At 46.7% G+C, this 25,220-nt stretch overlaps 1 protein-coding gene across 1 annotated transcript in view; it reads right to left on the bottom strand.

Moving 5' to 3' along the window:
- Positions 1-570: 570 nt before the first annotated feature.
- Positions 571-25,220, bottom strand: part of LOC119397166 (probable 4-coumarate--CoA ligase 2) — a 223,229-nt gene continuing 198,579 nt past the window's right edge. Inside the window, exon 10 of the mRNA XM_049416471.1 lies at positions 571-701. Coding sequence (XP_049272428.1) covers positions 571-701 — 131 coding nt within the window. The remainder of the gene's footprint in view (positions 702-25,220) is intronic.

Here is a 25,220-nt window from a genome sequence, read left to right as displayed (position 1 = left end):
AAGGACGTGGTATTTTTTATGTGCAGTTTGGCGCAATTGGTGTCACAATTGCATCAATGCAACTAAATGAACTGCGTCAGTGTGGTCACTCAGCGGGCAGTGAAAAGAATTTTGCGAGAGTTGGCTAGCAAGTCTCTACTATAATTACAGGATATATTGTGAGCATCTCTGGTTTTAATCTACGAAGCTTTGTATAGAACTCATCGCATATTTCAGGAACATACCATAAACATGCAGTATCTTGAAGCAAATAAAACGAAATAAACGTTTCTGGCCACATCAACTACCGGCCTATTTGCCACTATGGCACGATAGGAAGGATGTCGTTGTGTTCGTCCACACGATTTCGTTAAATTAAAAGGATGCGCGTCATTCTGTGCACATATTTTATGTGAATTTAACGTTATCTTATGCGCTGGCAATATATGTCTTCATAAAATAACGCTTTCGAAATGCTTATAATTTTTCACAGCCTAAATTGACGAAAGAGTGTCCGATTGAAGTGCTGACGTCGCAATAAAGGTGCGTTTCTGCTGACTCGCTCGCTGTTCGACTTTGGGGCACCTTGTGTCACGCTTGTGCTTCGAAGTAGGCGGGATTCTTGCGTATCTCGTTCTTTCGCACCTTGCCGGTGTCGGTGCGTGGCAGGGAGGGAGGGAAGTAGACGCCCCCGTAGAGGTGCTTCTGCTTGGACAGGTTGTCTGCGAAGTTCAAGAAACGCGTCATGTGCGCAGTACTGACATCTGCATTGAAAACAGCATTCAGACGGCGGTACTTCGTAATAATAAAACAGGCACTCGACTTGTTCAAAAAGAAGAAAATAAGCTGTCTATAAAGGGCTATACATGCTATATTTTCATTTTTAACAAGGCGAGCGGCTGCTTTATTAACACAGGATGTGTTTTATTCCGGGCTCCACGAAGACTTCACCAACGTTATTTCATCACGGAAACGACGTCATGGAAATGACGCCAGTAAAATGCACGCGATCAGACGACAAAGAAAAAGTATACCGTTCACGCGGATGACACGGGCGTCGAGCCCACGACCTCTCGGTCGGCGACGATCGGTGCCGGGTGCTTTACCCCCTGCGCTACCGAAAAACATGCATGATGCTTTACAAGCGCACCTTTTATCGCTCCCACCTGCTCCCTGTCACAGCACTCCTTGGTGGAGGGTGCGGTGTCGCGTCTGGAAGCGCTATAGTGAAGTACTGCATCATGGCACTATAGCGAGCGCCGACAGAGAGCGCTTCTGTAGTCTCAGCGCAGCTCTCCCGCGCAGCGACGAGGGGATTCGATTCGGTGCACTGTGACGAAGCAGTCAGGGGAGTGAAACTTCCTATTCGCCGCGAGATCGAGCTACAGGCGGCAGCACCGTCGCCGCGCTAGTGTGGATAGGCAGTCGCCGGCGCGTATACAAAAGCACAGAACGGCGCGTCGTTGCGAGCGATTTGACCCGATTTCCGGCAAACCAAATGCGTTGACTGCAGCTTTCTGATAATATGTGCGCTCTTCATTCCTGAATAAATGCCCGAAGCCCGTCGAATGTTACTATTACTTGTGCGAGAAGCACATTCCGCCTACGAACGGAGTGCTCGCCTTCGGCGACAGTCGGCGTTTTCGCAATGGATGGCGTTTTCTTGTTTTATTTGTACATGTTTAGCTTGTGTTCCACCTACTACGCCCTGCTGTAGCGCGACTGAATTAAGTATTTACTTCTTCTTCATTTAGATACCCCCCAACAAAAAGAAAGCCCGCATTCCTGCACGAGGAGTTCAAATTGCACTTTGTGCACTGCGCGCTCAAATATTCATCCGCATTTCTTATTCAGTTCTCCATGAAATGTAGGACAGTTGACAGGTTTACCGAGCAAAGCTACGTGGCTGACAGCCCTTTAGCGCTACTGGGACGTTTAACACGCACACGCTTGTTTTTATTCCAGTAACAATACACAAAGGTAACTGTACAGCACGCAACTTTCTTCGATTGATTACATGCACGACAGTAATGGAACAACGGCCCCGTCATTTCACGGGACCAAAGTAAGTTTTTGTCCCCTGCCTTCCAAACGTTTGCTCAAGATAATGTAAAGAAAGAAAGATGTGGCTTCGCCTGAAATTACGACGACATAAATTTAAAGTACGCCATATGGATAAATTTTTACTATCAGGGCTCTTTAACGCGTACTTTAATCTAAGTACACGGATGTTTTTGTATAAATTTCGCCACAAATTAACATTGCGCAAGGAAACTCAGTTTTGCGATGTCCGTATCATTCCATTTTCTGTTCTTTTTAGGGGACAATTTAAGTACCGAAGTGTCAGACGTGACTTAACAGAAATATTTCTCTGTAGTGGGACCAGGACCGTACACAACTAAAGCTCGTCGCGTAAGCTATACACGATAGTCCCGAAGTTATGTGCCTAATCATAACGCGCAAGTGCATGTGAGCCTTTTTTTTTTAAAACCGAGCCGCTAAAAGGCTATATTCACATGAGATTTAATACTTCTCAACTTTAGGACAACGCCAAGTGTACTTTGCAATGCGCTTGAACCACAGAGCGGCACCTACACTGACATGACTGTCGTGAACGGAGGGTACGACGACCACACACAGCACTCTCAACAAGGCACTCACTGATCTTATTACAGTACATATACAGCCGATCAAGGCCAAATGCTTCTTTACATCGTGTTAGGCAAACGTACGTGCGGTTAAGGTTGCACTAACGCAACGGAAGAAACCGCCTTTGAAGGACCTGCATGACGTACGCGCACACGCAAACACAACGTGGCTAGCAGACGACGCAGAGCAATCCACACTAGGCGCGGTTCAGCCAGAAGCTGCTAGGCGGCGACTCCGCTCGATCTCGCGGCCAATTGATCTCGCGGCCAATTGATCGAGCAGAGTCGCCGTCTGGCGGCTACTGGCTGAAGCGTGCCTAGTATGGATTACTCCCTGCGTCGTCTGCTAGTCACGTCGCGTTTTTATGTGCGCGTACGTCATGCACGTTCTCAAAGGCCGGTTTGTTCTGTTATGTTAGCGCGAGTTTAACTGCTTGTTAGTATACCTAACATGGTGTGCAGAAGCAAATGGGCTTGCTCGGCTGCATGCGTATTGTAATAAGATCAGTGAGTGCGACTTTTGAGAGGGCTGTGTGTTGGTGTCGTACCCTTCGTTCGCCAGAATGATTTCAGTGTTGGTGCCGCTTTCTGGTTCAAGCACATCCTAAAGTGCGCTACAGTACCAAACATGAAGAGCATTAAATAGCGTGTGAATGCAGCGTTTTAGCGACCTGGTGGTAAACAAAAACGAGGCTAATGCACTTTGGCGTTGTTGTTATGTGTATAATTGCGGCAATGTAGTTCATGATGAGCTTTAGTTGTGCTTAAGATGTCCTTTTATTGTACGGTCGTGGTACCGCTACAGCGAAATATTTCTATCATGGGAAATCTGACACTTCGGTACTCAAACTGTCCCCAAAATATGAAACAGACAGTGGAATGACACGGCAGTGATAAAACGGAGTTGCCGCGCGCAATCTTAACTTGGGGCGAAATTTATGTAGAACCACCCGTGTGCTTAGATTTAGGTATGCTTTGAAGAACCCAGATGTTCAAAATCAATCCCGACGGCGTGCCTGATTTATGTTTTATAATTTCACGCAAAACCTCATCCTTTTTTTTTACATTATCTTGAGTTGTGGAGTTGTTACACATTGACGGCAGGCAGCTGACATTATTAGTCTAAAAAAAAGACACTTATTCCATGAAATAACTGGACGTTTGTTGCTTCACTGTCGTGCACGTAATCAATCGATGAAAGCTCTGTGTTAAACTCTTACCTGCGTATGCGTATTCGCGTGAACAGTGCTAGTGAACTCATGCATTGCACAGGAATATGGGCTGGCATACAAATGAACAAGCAGTAAACACTTAAGCAGTTCAGTCGTGTTACAGCAGTGCCTAGTACATAGAACACAAGCTAAACACGTAACAGAAACGTCATATAGTGCGTCATATAGTGCGTAAGCGCAGACTGTCATCCAGGGCGAGCATCCCTTTCATCGGCAGATTGCGCTTCTCTCACTAGTAATAAGAACGCTGGATGATCTTCGTGCATCGATTCAATAATGAAGAGCGTATATATTACCAGTGAGCTGCAATCAAGGCATTTTATTCGCCGACAATAGGCTCAAATCGCTCACAACGAAGCGCCGCTTTGTGCATTTGTATACGCGCCGCCGACCGCCTCTCCACACTAACGCGGCGATGGTGCTGCCACCTATAGGTCGATCTCGCGGCCAATACCATTCATGGAACGCGATATTCGCTCACAGAGCCGAACGAACCTGGTGTTTGGGGGCGGTACTAAAACATGGCGGCGCATTGCAGACATGCACTGGGGGAGGCCGTCTTGATAAGGACTGAGAATCCGAGTGGTAGGAGGGGGGGAGGGGGGCGATTTAGCACCAAATTCAGTTGGGATGCACCAGCAAGCCGAACTGAGCGAGTGGAAGGTATTCAGATGGCGAGCGCGCGACCTTCGTCCTGTTGTGGAAACCGCTATACATGATCAAAACGGCAATCGTTGCGTTCTGATTGATGACGGTTTGCCCATCCACCTATTTTTGCATCACTTATCAAGTAAGAATTCGTTTTTGTTTAAGTTTACACATAAATTAGACAAGAATAAAAAGCAGAGTTTGTTTGAATGTTTTATTGCCTAAACGTACCATTCATACAGTAAAAACACTACTTGAATATTTTACGCTATTGCTCTAACCGCATCCTGATATGCCGTGCAAGCGTAGAAAAACAAAACGAGCAGTATGCAGATCGTACCTTTCGTCTGCCCAGATCCGAAAGAATTTTATGCCGGTGTGGCGTGAAGAATTTCGACACCAATCAGCACAGCACCATTTGTAATGACGGCGCGAATCCATTCATGCTTGTGATGCGGTGCCGATTGCCGCCCTATTGCCGACTTATTAGCGAATCCATTCACGCGTCTGTTTCGCTGAAGCAAACTTTACGGTGGTAAAAGCGGCCTTTGGGACACCGTACACAGTAGCATACATGGGCGTGCGACAAGAAACGCCCCTTTTTCGCCGTGAGAGATCGGACGGAGCAGTTAGGACGGCGCACTCCGGGTGGCGCTCATATTTTCGCATTCTCGAACTGCATCATTTAGGTTCACTTGCGTGATAAGAACTCCGGAGTTAATAAGTAACCTAGTAATAAATATAAAATGGAACAACAACGTTCATTTATGCTCGTAGGTAGTACAGCCTCGAAACGTTAGGATCGCTGCGGTCACGGGAGAGAAAAACCGCTAAGTTTCATCCCCCTAACGCAGTCACGTGCTTTGCCTTTCCATCATGTTAGCGTGTGACGGCTTGTTGCCAGAGTAGAGCAGCTTCCACATGCAGTAACGCTGTTTCTCCGCCGCCTTCTACTTGAAGTACGATGGCACCGACTAATAAAGGTGCGACAGTAAGCGCCGCAGAAAAGCCTCGACGTCGACGGGTGAATGTCGCGCACGTTAGTGCTTTGGTGCAGCGAGAGACACGTCAGCGGTAAGCGGAACGCCTACTCGCGTTCACGGCTCAAGCTGCGAACTATGCCACTAGCGTTCCTGAAGTGCTCTGTGGTAGTGTATGCATGAGCGCAGGCGTAGCTTACTCTATTACTGTGAGCGCATATTTTCTTTTTGTGTAAATGACGACACTTTCAATGAGTGCATATCAAGTACGAGTGATTATATTCATGGTGATGCCATCTTTACGTGGGATTCACCATATGTTGTGCCTAGGTGTATGTTAACTACTACAGCTACCACAAAGGTTTAATTATTGTCATGCGCGCTTACTTATCTCATTTTTATGTAACTAGTCCGTTACACGCATAGCCGCCGCCTTGCGCAAGCCGCGCCCTAATGTCTGGGAACCTTCCAGATTATCCTAGAATACTCTTACAGTCTTGAACGCGCAAACGCGAACAGTTGAGATTATTCTCGAACTAACGCGGCCACCAGCGATAAGGCTCGAATGCTCGATGCTGCATGTATAAATGCCAACGCGCTTTACCGCAGAGCAGATTATCGACGGCCGACACTCTGTTCGCCGCCATAAATGTGCAGTGTGTATCGCTGTAGTTTGACTTTCCGTCTCCCGGCTACAAGTTCGGCCAATTTTACGGCTTCTGTGAGGACACGTTTCACTTTCGTGTTATCCGCCTCGTGTGCTGCTGCTTTGAGCTGTACTGGTGGCGCCACCAAGGGCGAATGGTGGCGAAAGGTGGATGCGCGCGGCTCATAGAAGCCGTGGGCAAAGCGCCCGTTACTCGCCGTTTTTCTATTATTTTTCATTCTGGTTTGATATTCGCACTGGCGACGCTGCTCCACTACACAACCATGCCGTTTGTTACGTCGATTGTTCTATATTATTTGTTTTAAAATGACGGGCCCGTTTTTTTATGCGTGCACGCAATGCACTGCGTACGTTGCTTACGTGCATGCGTCCAAGTTGTTTGCGTGATCTGTTAACACAGATGAAATAAAAACTGTTGCAATACAAAACAGCATTCTTGTTTAATTGAACACCTCAAACAGTACAACAACAATGAATATTACGGCTGTATGCCTGCTTAAGAAACGCACAAAAGACACGCGTTTTTATCTTCGCCCAACACTCGTAGCACTGAACTAGGCCAAAAAAACCGAAATCTAACTTGCTGAACGTTTTAACAGCTGTCAGACAGCTGCATAAGAATGCGTGAAAGTACTTTAGCAAATGACCAACAACCATTCACACAGCGTTTTTTTTGTTCACAGACCGTGTTAACATATGAGAAAGTTCTAACTGCATTGCAATCACACATTTCGAAATATTTAATCACTTTCACCATTGAAGCCACAATCCTCTAACACATGCGCTTTAAATTGAGCATGGAATTACTCAGACTTATACAGGAAATGCGCACGCGTGGCATTACTCAGATTTATATAGGAAATGCGCACGCGTGTAATGTATCTCGTATGCTAGATTCTCCTTTGGTACGTGCAACTCAACATAAAATGTGACTCTAAAAGTAATGTTCGTGGAGTAGCGAGCACATAGAAGGGCAACTATTTACAGCTTCACTAACCTTTGCAAAAACGGTATTCCAATTGCAATTCAATATTAACCGACGCAACAACGATAACAACACAATTGTTGCACACAGTCGTATCAGGTTGACGCGCGAGGCCAAGCGTGGTATTTTAAGTGTAGCACAATCGTGCGCGTACAGTACGCTAGAATATTCTGGCACAATGTCGTCAAGCTTGCAGTCACTTCAGCGGTTCCCACGATGTAGCACCAGTTCACCTCCTCGCGTCATGAAACTGTTGCGACGCCGAGAACTACACACACAGCTGACTTGGAAAAACGTGGTCTTGCAGGAGGCCATCTTGTCCAGCAACCAACGGACAAAAGTACACAACTCAGGCGGCTGAAACATTGCCGTTGATGAGATGGCAGCTGAACGAAATCAGGGCTCATCGTCTGACGTGTGGCCACCGCCTTAACACAATATTAACGTTGCAACTTTCAAGGAAGACACGACGAAAGCGACGAGCCCATCCGGTCTAGTCGGGTGTGCTATTGTGGAGTGCACAGCGCGCGCTCTCACGGCCACCGAAAGAAATAAAGTTTAGAGAGGTAACCTTGGAGCATGGCATATCGGTGGAAGCAAGAAGAGATCTTGCATCGTCGGTGTGGCGTATTGTCGAGACATTGCGCTAGTTTGTTTTTGCGCAACGGAATCGCAAATTTCATTCAGAATGCATGGGATCCTATGGGGGGTTGGGAGAGGGTGCAACCGCCTGAGCCGAGCGGTGGCGCCACCATACCGACGCACGAGGCGGCCTTGCGTCGAACGTTAGCTTGCGTCGAACGTTAGACTATGAGACTGTTATAAATACCTCGATAATTGACGAGGCGCCTACTCTAACGTTCTAGGTAAGGCAACGACAGGCTCGGTGCTAAAGCTTATTGTTCTGTGGAAGAGTTGTCCTTGTCTCACTTTAGACGTCTTTTCTTGATCTTGTTTGTTTATTTTTTATTCATTCATATATGAAAACCGATGGGGCTATGAACATTACCGATTGTGTGAAACAAGACAGCGCCTACACGGTACAGAGACGCGTCACACTCAAGTTTAAGTTCCTTCGAAGGGTCGAAATAGACGGGAACCTTGGCTGCTTTAAGGCTTTGCTTAGCCAACTTAAACGAGAGCTCTTGAGGCTGTTCCCAGTGCCAGCGTGCATCCCTTTAAAGCAGCCTATACAATGAAACAAGTGTTGTTGACATTATCGGCAGAAAACTTGTGTAAATTTAATGTATTTATTCCTAAAAAAGAACGCAGCTCGCTGACATTACGGGGGCTGTGTGCCTGCATGATAGCATCGAGATTTTTCGCTGTCAGATGAAGCCCGTCATGATCGATGCGACGCCCGAGATAAGTAACTGCTGGACTGCGCAACTTGCACTTATCGTACCTCAGCTTTACGCCTCTCTCTCGGAAACGCTCCAAGACCTTTTTCAATATTTTACAGCTTCCATTTGCCTTCTCGGAAATGGTCACATCGTCAAGATAAGCTTGTGCTCTCACAAGGCCAGCCACCACCTCATCCATTTTTATTTGGAATACCGCGGGCGCAGAGTCTATTCTACAAGCCAGTCTGCTGTAACAAAAGAGCCCTTTTGGTGCGTTAATGACGCAAACCTTCTTCGCTACATCGTCCAGTGCCACTTGATTGTATGCATCCCGTAAATTCAGGTTGCTGAAAAAATCCCCATCGTGTAGTTGCGCAAACATATCCTCAGTGACTGGCAAGAGGTATTACTCAGTTGCGCACGCGGAATTTACGATGGCCTTGAAATCACCGCAGATTGTCACTGCACCGTCTTTTTTGAAAACTACGACTATGGGGCTGGCCCATTCCGAGTGCGCCACCGGCGACAGCACGTTCAGAGAAACTAAGCGATCTAGTTGAACTGATAGTCGGTCGCGAAGCGCGTATGGGTGGGTCTGGCCTTGTAGAACTTAGGTACGGTGCCGTTTCTTTAGGTGAAAACTGACTGGAGGGCCCGCGATAAGCACCAGTTCCTCGGAAAACACGTCGTGGTAGTCGTTGAGTAAGCTGTTCACACTGGACTTGTCCATTTTGTTGGCGCGAAGTCTTCTGCGACGCCAACAACCGGCGCACCAGCGCCGTTCAGTAGCTGGATTAAATCACGACCGCAGATGCTGGGTCCCGCGCAATCTAACACGGTCAGCGCGCACTCCACTGTCACAACTTTATGGCAAACCTTGAGCTCAAGCTCTCCAAGCACTGGAAGCCATCCTGTGTAGCAGGATAATTTCACATTGACTGGTCTCAGTTTCGGCCATTGGTCCCGGTGCTTCTCGTACAGTTGACGTGGGATGACACAAACTGGCGACCCAGTATCGACTTCCATGGCAAGCTGCACACCACACCAAGTGAATGTTCGGCGAATCGGTGGTGCTCGACAGTTTTTTTTTTCCCTTCCGCTACCTACGTCCAGATGTGCGCTGCATCTTGTTCGTCGTCTGTCGAGCCTTCCCTCCCCGTGAGAGTGTTAGTTTGTGTCCTTCTTGCCGCGCCTTGTTCGCGAGCCTCGCGGCTTCTGCATTTCCTTGCAAGGTGACCGCATCTTCCACAGCGGTAACAGCTAGGGTCGGACCAGGCGCGATCGTTCTTATTGTGCTTTGCAGTACCGCACCTTGCGCATTCTTGAGGTGCATAAACACGCCTCTCGTCCTGCGGTGTTTTTTTCTGATACACTTGCACCTTTAACACAGGTGGAAAGGCCGATCCGACCATGTTTTTCACACCAATATCTGCAGCCTCAGATGAAAGAACCATCGCTTCAGCTTCTTCTAACGTTAATTCCCATTCCGCAAGCACCTACTTCTGCAGTGAACTTGACCGGACACCACACACCATGCGATCTCGCAGCATGCGGTCCAAACCACTGGGGTGCCTTCATGTTCGCACATCCGTGCCTCCGTCTAAGATGGAGGCACGGAGGCGCGCACATGAAGGCTCCCTACAAACCACTGTCAAAAGTGCAATTATCAGCTATTCGACGAATGTATACCAGAAATTCATTAATAGGCTCGCCCTGAGCTTGACAACGACTGAAAAACTTGCAACTTTCGGTGATTTCATGTCGATTGGGATCGTAGTGCTCACTCAAAACTGCGACGACTTCTTCATAGGTCAACACATTCGGCTTGGGTGGAGCCACCTTCCCTGCCAGCACTTAGATCGCATGCGTGCTTAAGGCAGCAACCAGCAATGCTCTTTCTTTAGTCAAGTCTTCAATGGCATTAGCTTCGAAGTATACTTCTACTTTAATAAGGGATGTCTTCCACTTTGCGTTCTTCGAAGTCCGGAATGTGATGGTGAGCCATCCTCGCCTTGGTTACTCGGTGTTTCGTGGTGTTAGGTCCACGGTCGTCTTTCACTGCGTGGGCTATGTCCATCATCGTCGCCAGTGTAGCATAGCCACCATGGCATGCACACAGCAGCGCGGAGTCAGCAAGGTATCAACGTAGTCAGCAGAACAAAAGAACGTTTATTGAAAAGTGTAGCCCGTATTTATAGGCAGCCGAGTGGCAGGAAGATAACGAGGAACACGTGTTAGTAGCGATAGTTCAACGGGGTGCATGCTGGCCAGACGAGGCGAAAACAGGTGCGCAGTGCGCACACACTACACGTCAAGATGCAACATATATATATATTGCGAACCGGTTTCTAGCGCAAAGCTGAATGGAGCGCTTTGCTAGGATAGTTATCATTTACAAGCGGAAGCAAGCACACGCTGCACGTAAAATTAAACGTAACCATCACAAATTCTTTTAGCCTTCTGGAACGCAGATGCTTTGCATCTGTGGGGCTGCACTACGGAAATTTGTGAACCTAGTTTTGGACGGATTCAGCCAAGAGATGAAGCGCTACTAAACGAGGACGTAGAAACAGACATCCACAGGACGGTGTCCGTTTCTTTACGCGTCCACGTCGAGTCGCGCTTTCACAGTCTCTTATGAAACCTAACCAACTAGCCTCACAACGTGTTTTTGCCCATTGAGCCACTCCTCCTTTGTTCCGGACGATTCGGTGTACTTGGCTCTTTGAGGGTCAAAAACATCGAGAACACAACGGCCGCTTTTTGTGCCCATGTGGACTGAAGAAAACCATTTCATTTCTCCTAGTAAAACGACTGGCTGTTCTTCGCAAGTTATGCGCACGAAAAATAGCATCGAACATGGAGCGTTCCGTGAGAGGATTCTAAGGGATAGTTGTCTTTGTCGCACTTCGGTCATCTTTTCCCGATCTTGATTGCTTATTCGTTGTTTATTCGTTGATTATGTTTTCCTTCGAAGAAGCACTTCAATATGAGCATGGTGATACTTGTGAAAACCAATGATCGTAAACAGAAAATGCGATAAACAAATAGCTATAATTTTAGAACTGCTTTAAAAGGCATAATTTAGCAAACAAAAGAAAGGTAGGTAGAGCTTACACGACGTTTACCTTTTATATTGAGCACGCAGGCCTGCTCATAAAGTGATTTTCTTTAGGTTAACTAAAAGGTTACCGGTGCGTTATTTGATAGGAAAGTGTGACGCACAATGGCTGTTGAATTAAAAGCTTTTGTTCCGCATTGGGAGGGGGGGGGGGAAGAGATAAATTAAAGAATTTTATATTGCACACGATTCAGTTTCGTGTATATATAGTTGCGCTTTTCAGGTCACTTAGAATGCAAAGCGCACGAACTAAATAATGCTTGCGCCAGTTCAGGGCACGGTTGCACAGTGAACTACATTTAAGTGCGTAAGCATTATATGGAGATTCAACGAAAAAATCACCGCCTTATCCACGAAGTGAATGATGTTAGAGGAGCTTGCTCGGAGATGATGTAACCCGCGAATCCTCCGTACACATACCTCTACCGTCATATATAGACGTGACAATGTTGTTATATATACATTAGCCCTCTTCGCTTCGGCCTCCCGGGCTCTCACCGCAGGGTCTTGGCGGTGAGCCCGAGCTGCTGCTGCGTTGCGAGGCCGCCGCGCTGCTGTCTCCGCTGGAGTGTTCATGCTGCGGAGCGGCAACGAAGAGTGTTCACTCAGTGAGCTCCCGCCGAAGAGAAAGGAAGCGCGCCAAACGCGAGCGCCAAACGAGAGGCGCGGCCCTCTAGCGGTCACCTATCTAACTAGCACATGCGCCGACAGTTGTGTGCGCCGCCTTGAGCGGCGGCGCGCCATTTAATGAGCATTCTTCAAATCACTGGAGAGAGCGCAGCTGTGCCAATGGCGGGACCAATGAGAACTAGTGTACACGCCGCCGACAACGGACAAGGCGCGAGGAGCAAGCTCCTAAAAACTGTCCATCCGTCCGTCCACTCCTATGTCACGTGACACGATCATCTCTATAAATAAACAAAACGAAATAAATTATCTTGGCAGTGTTGGGTTTCAACCCAGGCCTGGCTCGAGAGTCCGAAAGCGGGTTTCTCAGCGACTGGTGTAAACAAAAATTTCTCTTTTGTTGCCTCGCATATAACCCCTTCGGGCACGCATTATGATGCAATTTCTGCAAATGCGTCAAATTCGCATGGCATGATTCGAAGACACTCAGTATTACATTCCAAGAAAGAAAACGAAGGAATGTGTTGTTTTGTGTGAGTTTCAGTAATTAATGTTAATTAGCGTGTAACTAATTACGTAATTATTCTGCCATCAGTCAGCTTCAATACTTGCATAAAAAAAATCAACTATTAGGCCTGAAAAGCATGCACACCTTCTTTCTTGGTTGTATTCGTTTGCAGCGAAGAAAAAAAGATACTCTTTACGATGGTCCTGGAATGCAACACGTCGAACGATCGTCTAATATGGTAGTGTCTCCAGCAAAGTGATCCTCTGCAGCAATACGCACGACAATGAAGTTAAATGACCGCTAGCTGTCCAATGAGGAAGCGTGCACGAAATTTGCACGCTGAGTTTCAGGCCATTTGAAGAAAGACGCGGCGTGGGACGCGCCTCCGAAGTTCGCGTCCCCAAAGGAGGACGCCGTGTCGCAAAGGGATAAACATGTTGACGTACTTGTTAGAAACCAGGAACAGTACAACTATATAGTGCAATGATGGACTGTCGGCCGGCTACATATTCACACTATGGCAAGTGTAGCAATAATTCCAATCAGGAAACCCACTGCGGTACATAACTTCGCGCTTCCTGCATTTCGAGAAAATGAGACTCAGGTTAGCAAAAAAAAAAAAAAAAACCGGCAGGTCCCACGCACTGTGGGAATCAATGTAATGCGAAGCAGCCAGCAAAGAGCTGCATACATCGCCTTGCTTGTCTTTGGGCGAAATGAAATCATTTATGCCATGGCATCCAGTTCACCATATATCGCATGTTTTCCATCGACGCATGCATGCACAATCTGGTATACAGTCGAAACCCGCGATAATGAAATCCCGAGGGAACGAAATTCTCACCGCAACGAAATATTTTCGGAGCACCGGCGAACACCCATAGGAGTCAATGCATTTCGTAACTCGTGACTACGAAAGATATTCATACCGCAGTCCCTCATAAAGAAATTTTTTGAAACACGACTGCGCAAATAATCTACTCTCGCAATATTAACTACATTCGAAAACTTCTGAAATGCATTCATGCTACACTTAAATTGTGCAAAACTATCGCTACAGCGCACTTGAGGAGCAGCCGCCATTATTGTTTACAAAACAACTTAAAGCTGGCGACAATGATGATGATGATGATGATGGCTTGCCCGAAACACCTGCTCGTTATTCGCAGACTGCGTAGCGAAATCCACATTCCTCATAGAGTTTTTGCGCGCACATGTATGGTCTTGTGTGTGGAGCCATTTGTGGAGCGTTTGCTTGGCCGCTTGGTGCAACGTGAACTGTGTGTTGCGATTGATTCGTCCGATTTCGCTGCCTGCGAAGATGCCGCCTCCAACGAAAAAGCGGAAGTTCATCACGCTGGAAGATAACGGCGCAATGATCAGTGAGGTGGAAAAGGGCAGCAAAAAATGGACGTCTCCCAAGAATTCGGTGTTGCGTGCAGCTCGCTCGCTGTCCTCGATTCTGCGCTGAGCCGCGCTGATCCAGCGGAGCCGGAAGAAGGTTCGCCTGTAGGCGCACTTGATGACGCTACTGGTGACAGCGCAGTGCCGCCGTCACTGACCAGTGCATGGGGCGAACTTTGTGCCGTGGCAAATGAGATTCCCGATCGAGAGGCATGAAAATGCTGCATGGTAAGGCCTGCCAAAGCAAACTTACTGACTTTTGGAAATAAAATGAGTTTTTTGTAAATTCCATGTCTTTTCTGCCGCAGTCTCGCGCCAACAAAATTCCCGCAAGAGCGAAATTTTGTGCTTTCCCCGCCGATTTCGTTATTGCGGGTTTCAACTGTATACCACGCCAATGAAACGTATATTCTGGTATATACAATGCATGGCCAGTCATTTATGTTCATCACGCACTCGTGTCGTGCCATACCAATTTTAGTATATATCCGTTAACAAAGTGGCCAGAAGCGCACCATGACAGTGTCATGTAAATCACACCGTAGATGACATGGATGACATGATTCGCATGTTAAGACCTGTCATTTATGTTCGTCATACATTCACATCACGCAATACCAATTTTGGTGTATATCAAACGAGCGAAATGGCCGCGAGTGCACCATGAGTGTGGCGTGTAAATCATGTCATATATGACATGCATATCATGGTTTTGATGTTACCACCTGTCATGTTCGTGATACAGTCACATCACGCAATACCAGTTTTGGTGTACATCAAGTGAGCGAAACGGCCGCGATCGGACAATGAGTGTGGCATGTAAATCATGCCTTAAATGATATGCATATTATGATTTTCAAGTTACCACCCGCCATTTACGTTTGTCATACAGTCACGTCGCGCAATGCCAATTTCGGCGTATATCAAGCGAGCCAAACGGCCGCGAGCGCACCATCTGCGTGGCATGTAAATCATGTCGTACATGAGTTGCATCTCATGATTTTCATGTTACCACCTCTCATATACGTTCGTCAGACAATCGGGTCCAGTTTTGGTGTATATCAAGCTAGCGAAACGGCCGCGAATGCACCATGAGCGTGGCATGTAAATCACGACATACATGACATGCATGTCATGGTTTTCATGCTACCACCTGTTATTCATGTTCTTCATACAGTCACATTGCGCAATACCAATTTTGGTGTATATCAAGCTAGCGAAACTGCCACGAGTGCGCCATGAGCATGGCATGTAAATCACGACATACATGACGTGCATGTCATGGTTTTCATGTTACCACCTGTTATTCATGTTCTTCATACAGTCACATTGCGCAATACCAATTTTGGTGTATATCAAGCAAGCGAAACGGCCGCGAATGCACCATGAGCGTGGCATGTAAATCACGACACACATGACATGCATGTCATGGTTTTCATGTTACCACCTGTTATTCATGTTCTTCATACAGTCACATTGCGCAATACCAATTTTGGTGTATATCAAGCAAGCGAAACGGCCACGAGTGTGCCATGAGCATGGCATGTAAATCATGTCGTATATCTCGCGAATGTCATGATTTTCATCTTACCACCTTTCATTTACGTTCGTCATACAGTCACGTCGCGCAATACCAATTTTGGTGTGTATCAAGCTAGTGAAGCGGCCGCGAATGCATCATGAGCGTGGCATGTAAATCATGACATACATGACATGGTTTTCATGTTACCAACTGTTATTCGTGTTCTTCATACAGTCACATCGCGCCATACCACTTTTGGTGCATATGAATCTAGTGAAACGGCCGCGAGCGCCCCCTGAGCGTGCTATGTAAATGATGTCGTACATGACGTGCATGTCATGATTTTCATCTTACCACCTCTCATTTACGTTCGTCATACGGTCGTGTCGCACAATACCAATTTTGGTGTATATCAATCTAGCGAAATGGCCGCGAGCGCGCCGTGAGCGCGGCATGTAAATCATGTCGTACATGACTTGCATGTAATGATTTTCATATTACCACGTGTCAGTTATGTTCGTCATACAGAAATGTCTCGTCATACGAGTTTTCTTGTATATCCATTCATTTAAACGGCCGCGAGCGCCCCGACACTATGTCATGTAAATCATGCTGCACATGACATGCGTGTCACGATTTGCACGTTAGGACCTTTGATTATGTTCGTCATGAACTCTTGTCATGCCATATCAGTTTTGGTATATATGAAATTAACGGAACGGCCGCAAGAGCGCCAAGGCCGTGGAGTGTAAATCATGCTGTTCATGACATGCATATCATGATTTTCATGTTATGACCTGTCATTTATGTTCGTAATAAGGTCATGTTATGCCACACCAATTTTGGTATACATCCAACTAACGAAACGGCCAGGAGAGCTCAAAGTCGTAGGCGGCTAGATAGATAGATACGCTCAAAGTCGCAGAAATTCGCTAAGAAATGCTTCGCATTTAAAAAAAAACTGGTTGATCCCTCCGTCATAGGAATCGGGATAACACGAAAGTAAAAGGTTCCTTAAAGATGTAGTTGAATGTTTACTGTACATTGATTTAAGAGAGCTTGCCCCAATCTCTATAGGTGTTTCGCAGCTACAGAACGGTTTAACGTGGATGCACCCACGTTGACGCTTGGTGGTGCATCTTTTTCCCGGCGACTAACGTCCATGATCAATGATTAAACAAACCCTTGTGGTAGCTGTAGTAGTTACAGGTAAGAGCGTAATCAGAAAAAGTGGTGTGACAGCCAGAAGAGCGTCGCTGATTGGACGCAGAACTTGGGCTAACGTCGCCATCCCGCGGCATGTTAAAGATTAATTGACACCACAGCCGGACTAGAGGGAAACGCAACGCGCGTCTAGTGTCCTGTAAGGCCGGCCGCGATTTTTCTCCTGGCGAACATAAGCGGGGAACGCGGTGTTACAACCAGGCGAGGCAGGCACGCGTCGCAGAACTATTTTTGATATGGATGGATGCTGTGAGCGAGGCCGAAGCTTGGGCTAACGTGACCACATCGCGGTGTGTTAAGGCGTTGAAAAAATTGCACTTCTCCTACTGAAAACGCGCCGCATGGGACGGACACGTAGCAACGCCACGCTGCAGGAGCTAATCGCGGAGGCCGCGGTCAGGAGGCATTACTTCACTTCACCGCTCACAGAGAGCGACGCCACTCCACGGACAAAGAGCGCGGCGAGGGGAAAGTGTGAGATATAAGAAGCGCGTTTGTAAAGCCTCCGGACTGCCTGACCGTGGCGCAGTGGATAGAGTGCCCGGCATCTGTTGTCGCGGACCGAGAGGTCGTCGGTTCGACTCCAGTCCACGGGGCTTTTTTTCTTTGCGATCTGATTGTGTTCATTTTCTCGACGTCATTTCCCTGGCAGAAATACGTCCCTGAAGCCTTGGTGGACCGCGGCATAAAATACTTTCGTGTTAAAAAATGCGAGAAGTTTGCTCTAAATTGCGCAAAACTTGGCACAGCGAAGCTAGTTGATCCTCAGCTCGTCGTGCTGCAGCACGGGAATCGCAACGCTGGCAGCGATTGGATCCATCCTGCTTGGCCGAAGAAGCGGCAGCCAAGAGACGGCGACGGGTAGACCCGGAATACGCGCAAAGTTTGCGACAGTAAATGTATTCAAATCACTCTCCCTGACCCATGGTATAAGAAACTGTGGCGGTTGCTATGGTGACGGCTCGGTGGCGGCTGCTTCTCGGCGTGGCAGTAGCTTGGCTATTTTTAGCACAGGTGAAGCGCAGCTGTGGCGGTTGCTATGGCAACGGCGCAGCAGGGGTATTTCGTTAACAGACATCTTACTGCCAGCTTTATTAGCTTTGCTGGTAAAAAAATCCCGCATAGATTTACCTTCATTATCTGCATTGTGAGAGCACGATCGGATTGGCCCCATACGCTGCGCTGGCCCAGCAGCGCAGAGCTTTGTCGTAAGATACGTCATCCTGATTTTAAACAGAGGCAAAACTGATTCCATGTGGATTTATCGGTAACACAAGAGTACGCATCCACGCTTGCAGAATGTTAATATATCTCAACCGCACATGAATACTCTGTAGCGGCGGTACAAGAGTATTGAAATGTGGAACACTTTATCAAGCCCTCGCAGAAATATTTTGGGGCAGTGCAACAAAAGCCCTGTCTCAGACAATATATAAAGAGAACATCATCGATTTTACGGATCACGCAAATTCCGACTTTACAAGAATTCCACGCAAACCCCGCGTTTCGGTAGTGGCGGGAAGAGCCTTCATTGGGGTGCGTTCCAGACGCTGACGGACGCTGGTAAGATGCAAGGCGTCATGCCAATACCACCCGCAGACAACGTTATAGTGAAGGCTGCAGTCTACAATAAGACCAGACGCTTAGGCATCGCTTCGACAATTCCCAACGGAGATACTACGCAGATTATTCTTGTGCCAAAGTTTCTGTGATATTGTGCGCATACGTCTACGACCCTGGTTGTTTTTGGACGATGAAATCAAACACGCGAAACAGCAGCTACATATTTATATAAGCTGCTGCTTTGGACATGATTTGATATTTCCTATCGAGCCACTTTTCTCAGAGGGCAGCGTGAGAAAGCACTTAGCTCCGATTTTATGCAGTATTCGCCTAATAAACAGCTTTGTTACTTATTTTAAAATAAGGAGTGTTAGAATAGCGTACGCTAAGATAGCGTTCGTTGCGGCCATGCGCTATTTCCGTCACTTAACGGAGGCCGGCAAGAGGATAGCGTACGACGCATGCGCAGTGGCAACAAACTCTAACGCGAAGCTTTGTGTAAACTATACTAAAACTGGCTAATAGCGCTTTACAGTGCGGTGCTTGCGCTCAGCCACTACGCGACTGAGCACTGAGGCGATGCCGCCTTGTAAAGCTATACATAATGGAACATAGCCTATGCGAAAACCCGCGACGGTGCTAAGCAGATTGCTTCTTGCCAGATCACGTGGCTCTAAACAGACTAGATGGTCCCTACCACAGGCATATCGGTGGTGGATCAGGTGAAGTGATCAAGGCCGTCATGCATACGAATCGTTTATGTCGGGTATGCGCAGCTCCCATTACACATACGCATAGTATCAAGCACATAGTATTCAACACTTCTTGAACATCTTTTTAGATGGTAAGCGAAGACGAGTGTTTGTTGCCAGCCAAAAAAATATGTTCCTCTGCAGACAGTGTTTCGCTGAACCCATGCTCACATTGCGAACAGTGTTCATTGTAGGCTAAGTGTACACAGTAAAATTTGAATACATCAATGTCGAAGGCAATCGCGAGATGTTTCGATATATTTGTGATTGGACATACAAAATACGCCTGTCTGAAGGTTAGATATTAAAGGGACCGTCAACTGATATTTCTCGACCCAGTTTTTTACGGCGCGACAGGAAGCTTACCCTTCGTAGCGTTTGTAGCTGCAGTGGTTTATCCTAAAAGCACGTAGTTATTTTATAAGCAGTATTTTTCGATCTGAAAGGCTCCAAACACGCATGAAGGCTTGCTCCAGCAACGCTGAGAATTTATAGCGATGTCCCTAGCCCTTGTGAAAGCTGTCGTTGTTCTTCTTTCGCAGGAGTTACTGCAGCTATGCTTAACCACCTTTATTTTGAGCTTTCCAACCATTTTTGAAACTAGCAAGCTGTTACAATGAGATGATGTGGCTTTATACACCTTCTCGGTATTTGTACAGCGTTGTGTGCGCCTGCGCCCAAGGTTGCCTGCGCCTGTGTCATGGATGGCTTGTTCCGGCATGGGATCATTACGCCAAGCGAAGGCAGCGCCACTTTGTTAAATACAACTAACGCAGGCCTATATGTGCATTTTTATGGAGTAATGTCTTTTAATATAAAGAAATGAACAATATTTCAGTACCAGCAGAAAAGTCATCGAACGCATACACCAATCAATGGTCACCTGACCGACTTCATCGGACCGTTTATGATTTGGCCGCTTGAGGCGCCAAAGGTCATTTTTCGCGACTTTCAGTGAATAAATAAAAATATAAATCTACCTCTCACGAGATAAACAGGGTTGGTTTGAGTCAATGCGACGGACAATCTTTCCATCAGTGCAGTCATCTCAGTTCATGTTCAGGGCGGTTGTCGGTCCCTTTAAGACGTGTCGCACAGTGAGACGATTGGCCGCTCTAGAGCTGCTTCGAAGCCACAGAAGTTTGCATATTATCGATTTTTTATGAAATCCGTGTGAAACTCTCGCATCGGACAAGCGAAATTTCGCATGCTTGAAGCAACGTCACGATACTTTTAACACGAAAGTGATTTATGACTGGGTCAACGAAGACTTCACTGACATTTACATCACGGATGTGACGTCGGTAAAATGCCCACGAACAGATGACGAAGAAAAACCAGACGAAAACGTTTCGTTGATTTGGATGACCTGGGAGTCGAAGCTACGACCTCTCTGTCCGCGACGACAGAAGCCGGGCGCTTTACCCACTGCGCTACCGACGCTCGTGTATGAGCCTTTAAAAACAAGTCTTATATCACTCACACCTTCTCGCTTTCACAGTGACCCTGGTTGGCGTGGGGCGGTGTCGCCGTCTTGGAGAGATGGAGTACTGCATCGAGACACTAACGAGCGCCGGCAGGATGAGCTTCGGTAGTCTCAGAACATCGTAGGCTGGCTCCCAAACTTCCAGCTCATTTCATATCTATACTGTTTGAGTGAGTGATTTGTTGTGGTGAGAGACACGCCAGCGGGCAGCGGAACACTGTCGCGCGTTCGTAGCTCAATCAACGAGCTCTGCCTCTCGCGTTCGTGAAGCGCTGTGTGGTAGTGTATGCATGAGCAAAAGTGTAGGTTACCCGTTTGCTGGAGAGCGCACACCTTGCCGTTTTTCTTGTCAAATGACGACGCTTTCCACGAGCGCATATCGAGTACTGACGATTATGTGCTTGTTGATGCCATCTTTGCGCGGGATTCACTATACGCTGTGTCCGGGTTTATGTTAACTACTTGAGCTACCAGAAAAGATTAATCATGATCACTGACGATAGTCGTCGGGATTGTGATGGGCCACTAGGAGCAACGTACGTACGTCTACATCAAACGGTGCTGTAGATGCCAAACACCAACAAATATTGTGCAAGCTCTCATTTATTAATGCACAATGAACATCAACCTATTTTTTAAAGACATGTTTCACTTTCGTGTTAAGCCGATTTCTATGACGGAGGGACCAGCCATACATTTTTTTCCTTTTTTGCGGCAGCGAGCAGCCGCAGGTTGTACAGCACGACATTTAGTTCTTTTGGGCGTGTTGGTACAACAGGATTATGAGTGCAAATCACCGCAACTGACAGGAGGGGACAGAAGAGAGGACACAGAGCGCTGAAGTTCTTTTCGCATTGCATGACTGTGTAGCGGTGAAGTTTGAGTTTGAGTTTGAGTGTGACTTTATTCAACCACATGACAAGTACATGAAAATGCTCTGTATACGTGGTTTGGTGCGAAGGGAAAAAATTACAGCATATCCACGGGTGAATGATGAAGAGCTTGGGCGAAGCTCCTGAAGCAATCATGGTTACACCGTGAAATGTTCAGTGGCTTCGCCCAGCAGTAATCAAAGCGATATGCCGCTTTGATTACTGCACGCCAACTAGCGTGCAGGGTGCCACTGCTTTTTTTCTTTTTCTTTTCTTGCGCACATATTGCACACATCTCATGGGACAGCGCCATCTAGTATATCGTCACTCAACTGCAGTTTGCATGCATCTCTATGGGACAGCGCCATCTATTGAATGATACTGGAGACGCGACGGCGGGGGAACGCCGGATGGAGCGACGACCGACCAGGTGATGCTATAAGGAGCTTCGCCCCTAAAAAGCTGCATTTCACAGCTTGACTGCAGCTGCAGCTACAGCTGCAGTTACTAAAGCAAAACCAACATTATGGAGGGTGCTGCGCGCTCGGTCCATATTTTGACGCCCACCTAGCTTATTCCTCTTCATGGTTTGCACTGCCCCTCAGATTTAAAACACTTTCTATTTACATTATTTACATGTGCTACACACTAAACAGTTTGATAGTGAGTTTCATTGCAACACATTCGCGTTATGAGGCAAAGACTATCGACCTCAGGAGCCAACTATGGCGTACTGTCGGCCAACGTGCCAAATTTGCACAACATCAATCCAAAGCCCCCGATAATGTATTTCAAGAAAAAATTAAATTTATTGTTATGCGCAAGTTTCAATAATCACTTTTCATTAGCGAGTAATTAAACAATTCGGCAGATCCCACGCCTTGTAGGAATCGGTTTCATGCGAAGCAGTCAGCGAGTAGTACTACGCTTCATTTTTTGCCTTTGAACCAAGCGTACATGTTTTTGTAAGTGTAGTAGTTGTGTGCACACCGTGGGCTTACCAGGCACGTCGACAGCACTGGCGTTTAAAGGGTAATTTATGGTCCGACGTAACGTCAGCACTCACGTTAGAGCACATACGTCAGTATTATCGAAACGAAGTGCATTTTATGGTGCAACCATGTGAATATCATACGTAACATTTGATAATAAATTCATATGGGGTCGAGAAATGCGTAATAATAGCTTGCTGAATATAGGAATACAAATGTAATGTTTATTAGACTGCTATATAAAAGCACAGCCAACACTGGAACCGCAGACGCTAATCTGATATGACGCCTGTATCGTAGGAGTACATATGTAGTATTTATTTCTTCCTTGTAAAATGAGGTAGCCAGCACCACAACCACAACTGACGTTGCACCGACATTACGCCTGCATGGGCTGTTTTTCGAAACCAGTTTGTAGACCTGGCGTGGCTCTGTGATAGAACACCTGACTGCCACATGATTCGGTTCGATTCCTCCTGGGTTCCTATTTTTTATTCTTTCCATTCGTCGGGTGAACGCTGCCGATGTCGGTTTTTCTTAACGCTCTCGCCTTTTAATTAACAATATTTGTTCTCGCCGTTCCAGGGTAGATATAAAGTGTCAGTCACCTGTGGCGCATACCCGTACACCACGGCCCGTGGTGAACGGGTATGTGCCACACGTGCCTGGAGGAAATGGTTTGACGACGTACGCGACAGGATTTTCACGTTATTCATGTGATGACCCGACAGTCGTATTCGTCAAATCCTCTTACCCTCCCAGCCAATTTTGGTTTATGCACCAAGTTAAGGAGGCGATCATGACAGCACCCAGACGTAGATAGATAGATAGATAGATAGATAGATAGATAGATAGATAGATAGATAGATAGATAGATAGATAGATAGATAGATAGATAGATAGATAGATAGATAGATAGATGGATAGATGGATAGATAGATAGATAGATAGATAGATAGATAGATAGATAGATAGATAGATAGATAGATAGATAGATAGATAGATAGATAGATAGATAGATAGATAGATAGATAGATAGATAGATAGAAACGCTCAAAGTGCCAAAGGTTCGCTAAGACATGCTTCGCATGTAAATACCTTTTTATTAAAGCGAAAGTCTTGTATGTGTCATGAGTTGAGAGGCTTTGCGGGATTCGGCGAGACCTGAAGACACTTAGCGAGACCGTGTCGGCGGCGGCATCAACACGAATGATGCAAAAGAAAACTAAGACGTAAAAGCCGGTCGAAATTCACGTGATGCCCAACTGAATCGGCGTACCAAATGTCACATGACCTCAGTGTTACAACATGTCATCCTGACGTCTCAAATCGCGAAACTTGTGACGTCATATCATCACGCTACCGTAGTGTCATACACGTGACATCATCCCTTGGTCAAAAGGTGTGCTAATAACGGAGGCAGTGCGACGCCACGTGAAGTGCACAAAGCTTCGGAAATGGGCACATCGATACAACCGACCTAGGAGAAAAATAATTGAAGAAGATGGCTTTCGCCTTCGAGTCGTTTTAGGCTAATGTATAAGGAACCGTGTCACCTTCCTGGAGAGAGCCATGTTTCATGTGTGCATAAAAAAATCAAATATTAGTCTCGGATTTCATACGTTGTTTGGTTTTGCTTGCGATAATCCCGATCAAACAGAATTACACTTATGGCGTTGCTCCTGAAACGCAGCTCAACGAACGACTCATGAAACATCGTAGTCTCTTCAGCAAAGTAATTTGGTGCAAACGCACGCAGCACATTAAATTAAATAAAAACTCACTTAGTATGCAGGAGGTTCAAGTAATTCATTTAATACTGTATCTTGCTCTTTATGTGCCAATAGTAGATAGAACTAGCATAACAATGTTGCGTACAGAAACGTAGGCACCGCTGCTGAAGGGGATATCCCCTAGTAAAGCAATACCGAAAGATTTTCTGCAGTAAAACCCACCAGCAATAGGGAGCCAGCGCTAGCGTTTTCACCTTGCGTGCAGCGCCGCCCTCGCGGTCAAAAGGCGCACATCTCAGCCGCTCTCCCGGACGAGGGTGGCCACTGGTAGTGGCGATGCTGGTGGGGAACGCCGGGAGAAAATAGGAGGTTCATCTGTACTGTTGCGTATATAAGTGTCACAACTACGTAGGAATGAGGGAGGATGTGTCCTTCCACGTTTTTAATCTTAAACCCTACGGATAAGAACGGAGACGGCTTTGGAGTCTGGCAGACATGCGAGCAGAGTATGTTCCGCTTATGCCGTCCTGCCTGCAGCGCCTTCGGGCTGGTTCTTCAAGCGAATTTTGCGTGCCTGCTGGATTTATTCAATAGTAAAGACGGTGAGCAGTGAAACCAGGGCCAAACAGCAGAATTTATTCGGAGATTTGTCAGGGATAAAGCAAGCATATTATACAGCATACAGCATATGTAACAATTTTTTTATGTGACCACCAGCACCAAACCCCTTGTGATGCCATCGAGTCAAGTGGACGGTACGATAGGCAAGTAGCCTAAATTATTTCAAATCAAATCAAATCAAATTTTATTCCGGTGTACAGTGAACACTGTATACCGATTTGTAGGCTTATTTGTAGGCTGTTAGACACGAGGCCACTGAGCTGTTATAAAAAGTGCGCATGCGATGGATACTCAGTGCCGAGATGCCTCCATT

The sequence above is a fragment of the Rhipicephalus sanguineus genome, chromosome 6 (genome assembly GCF_013339695.2).
Source record: "Rhipicephalus sanguineus isolate Rsan-2018 chromosome 6, BIME_Rsan_1.4, whole genome shotgun sequence".
Taxonomy (NCBI): domain Eukaryota; kingdom Metazoa; phylum Arthropoda; class Arachnida; order Ixodida; family Ixodidae; genus Rhipicephalus; species Rhipicephalus sanguineus.
Note: the sequence above shows the minus strand (reverse complement) of the source record. Positions and strands in the feature narration are given on the sequence as shown.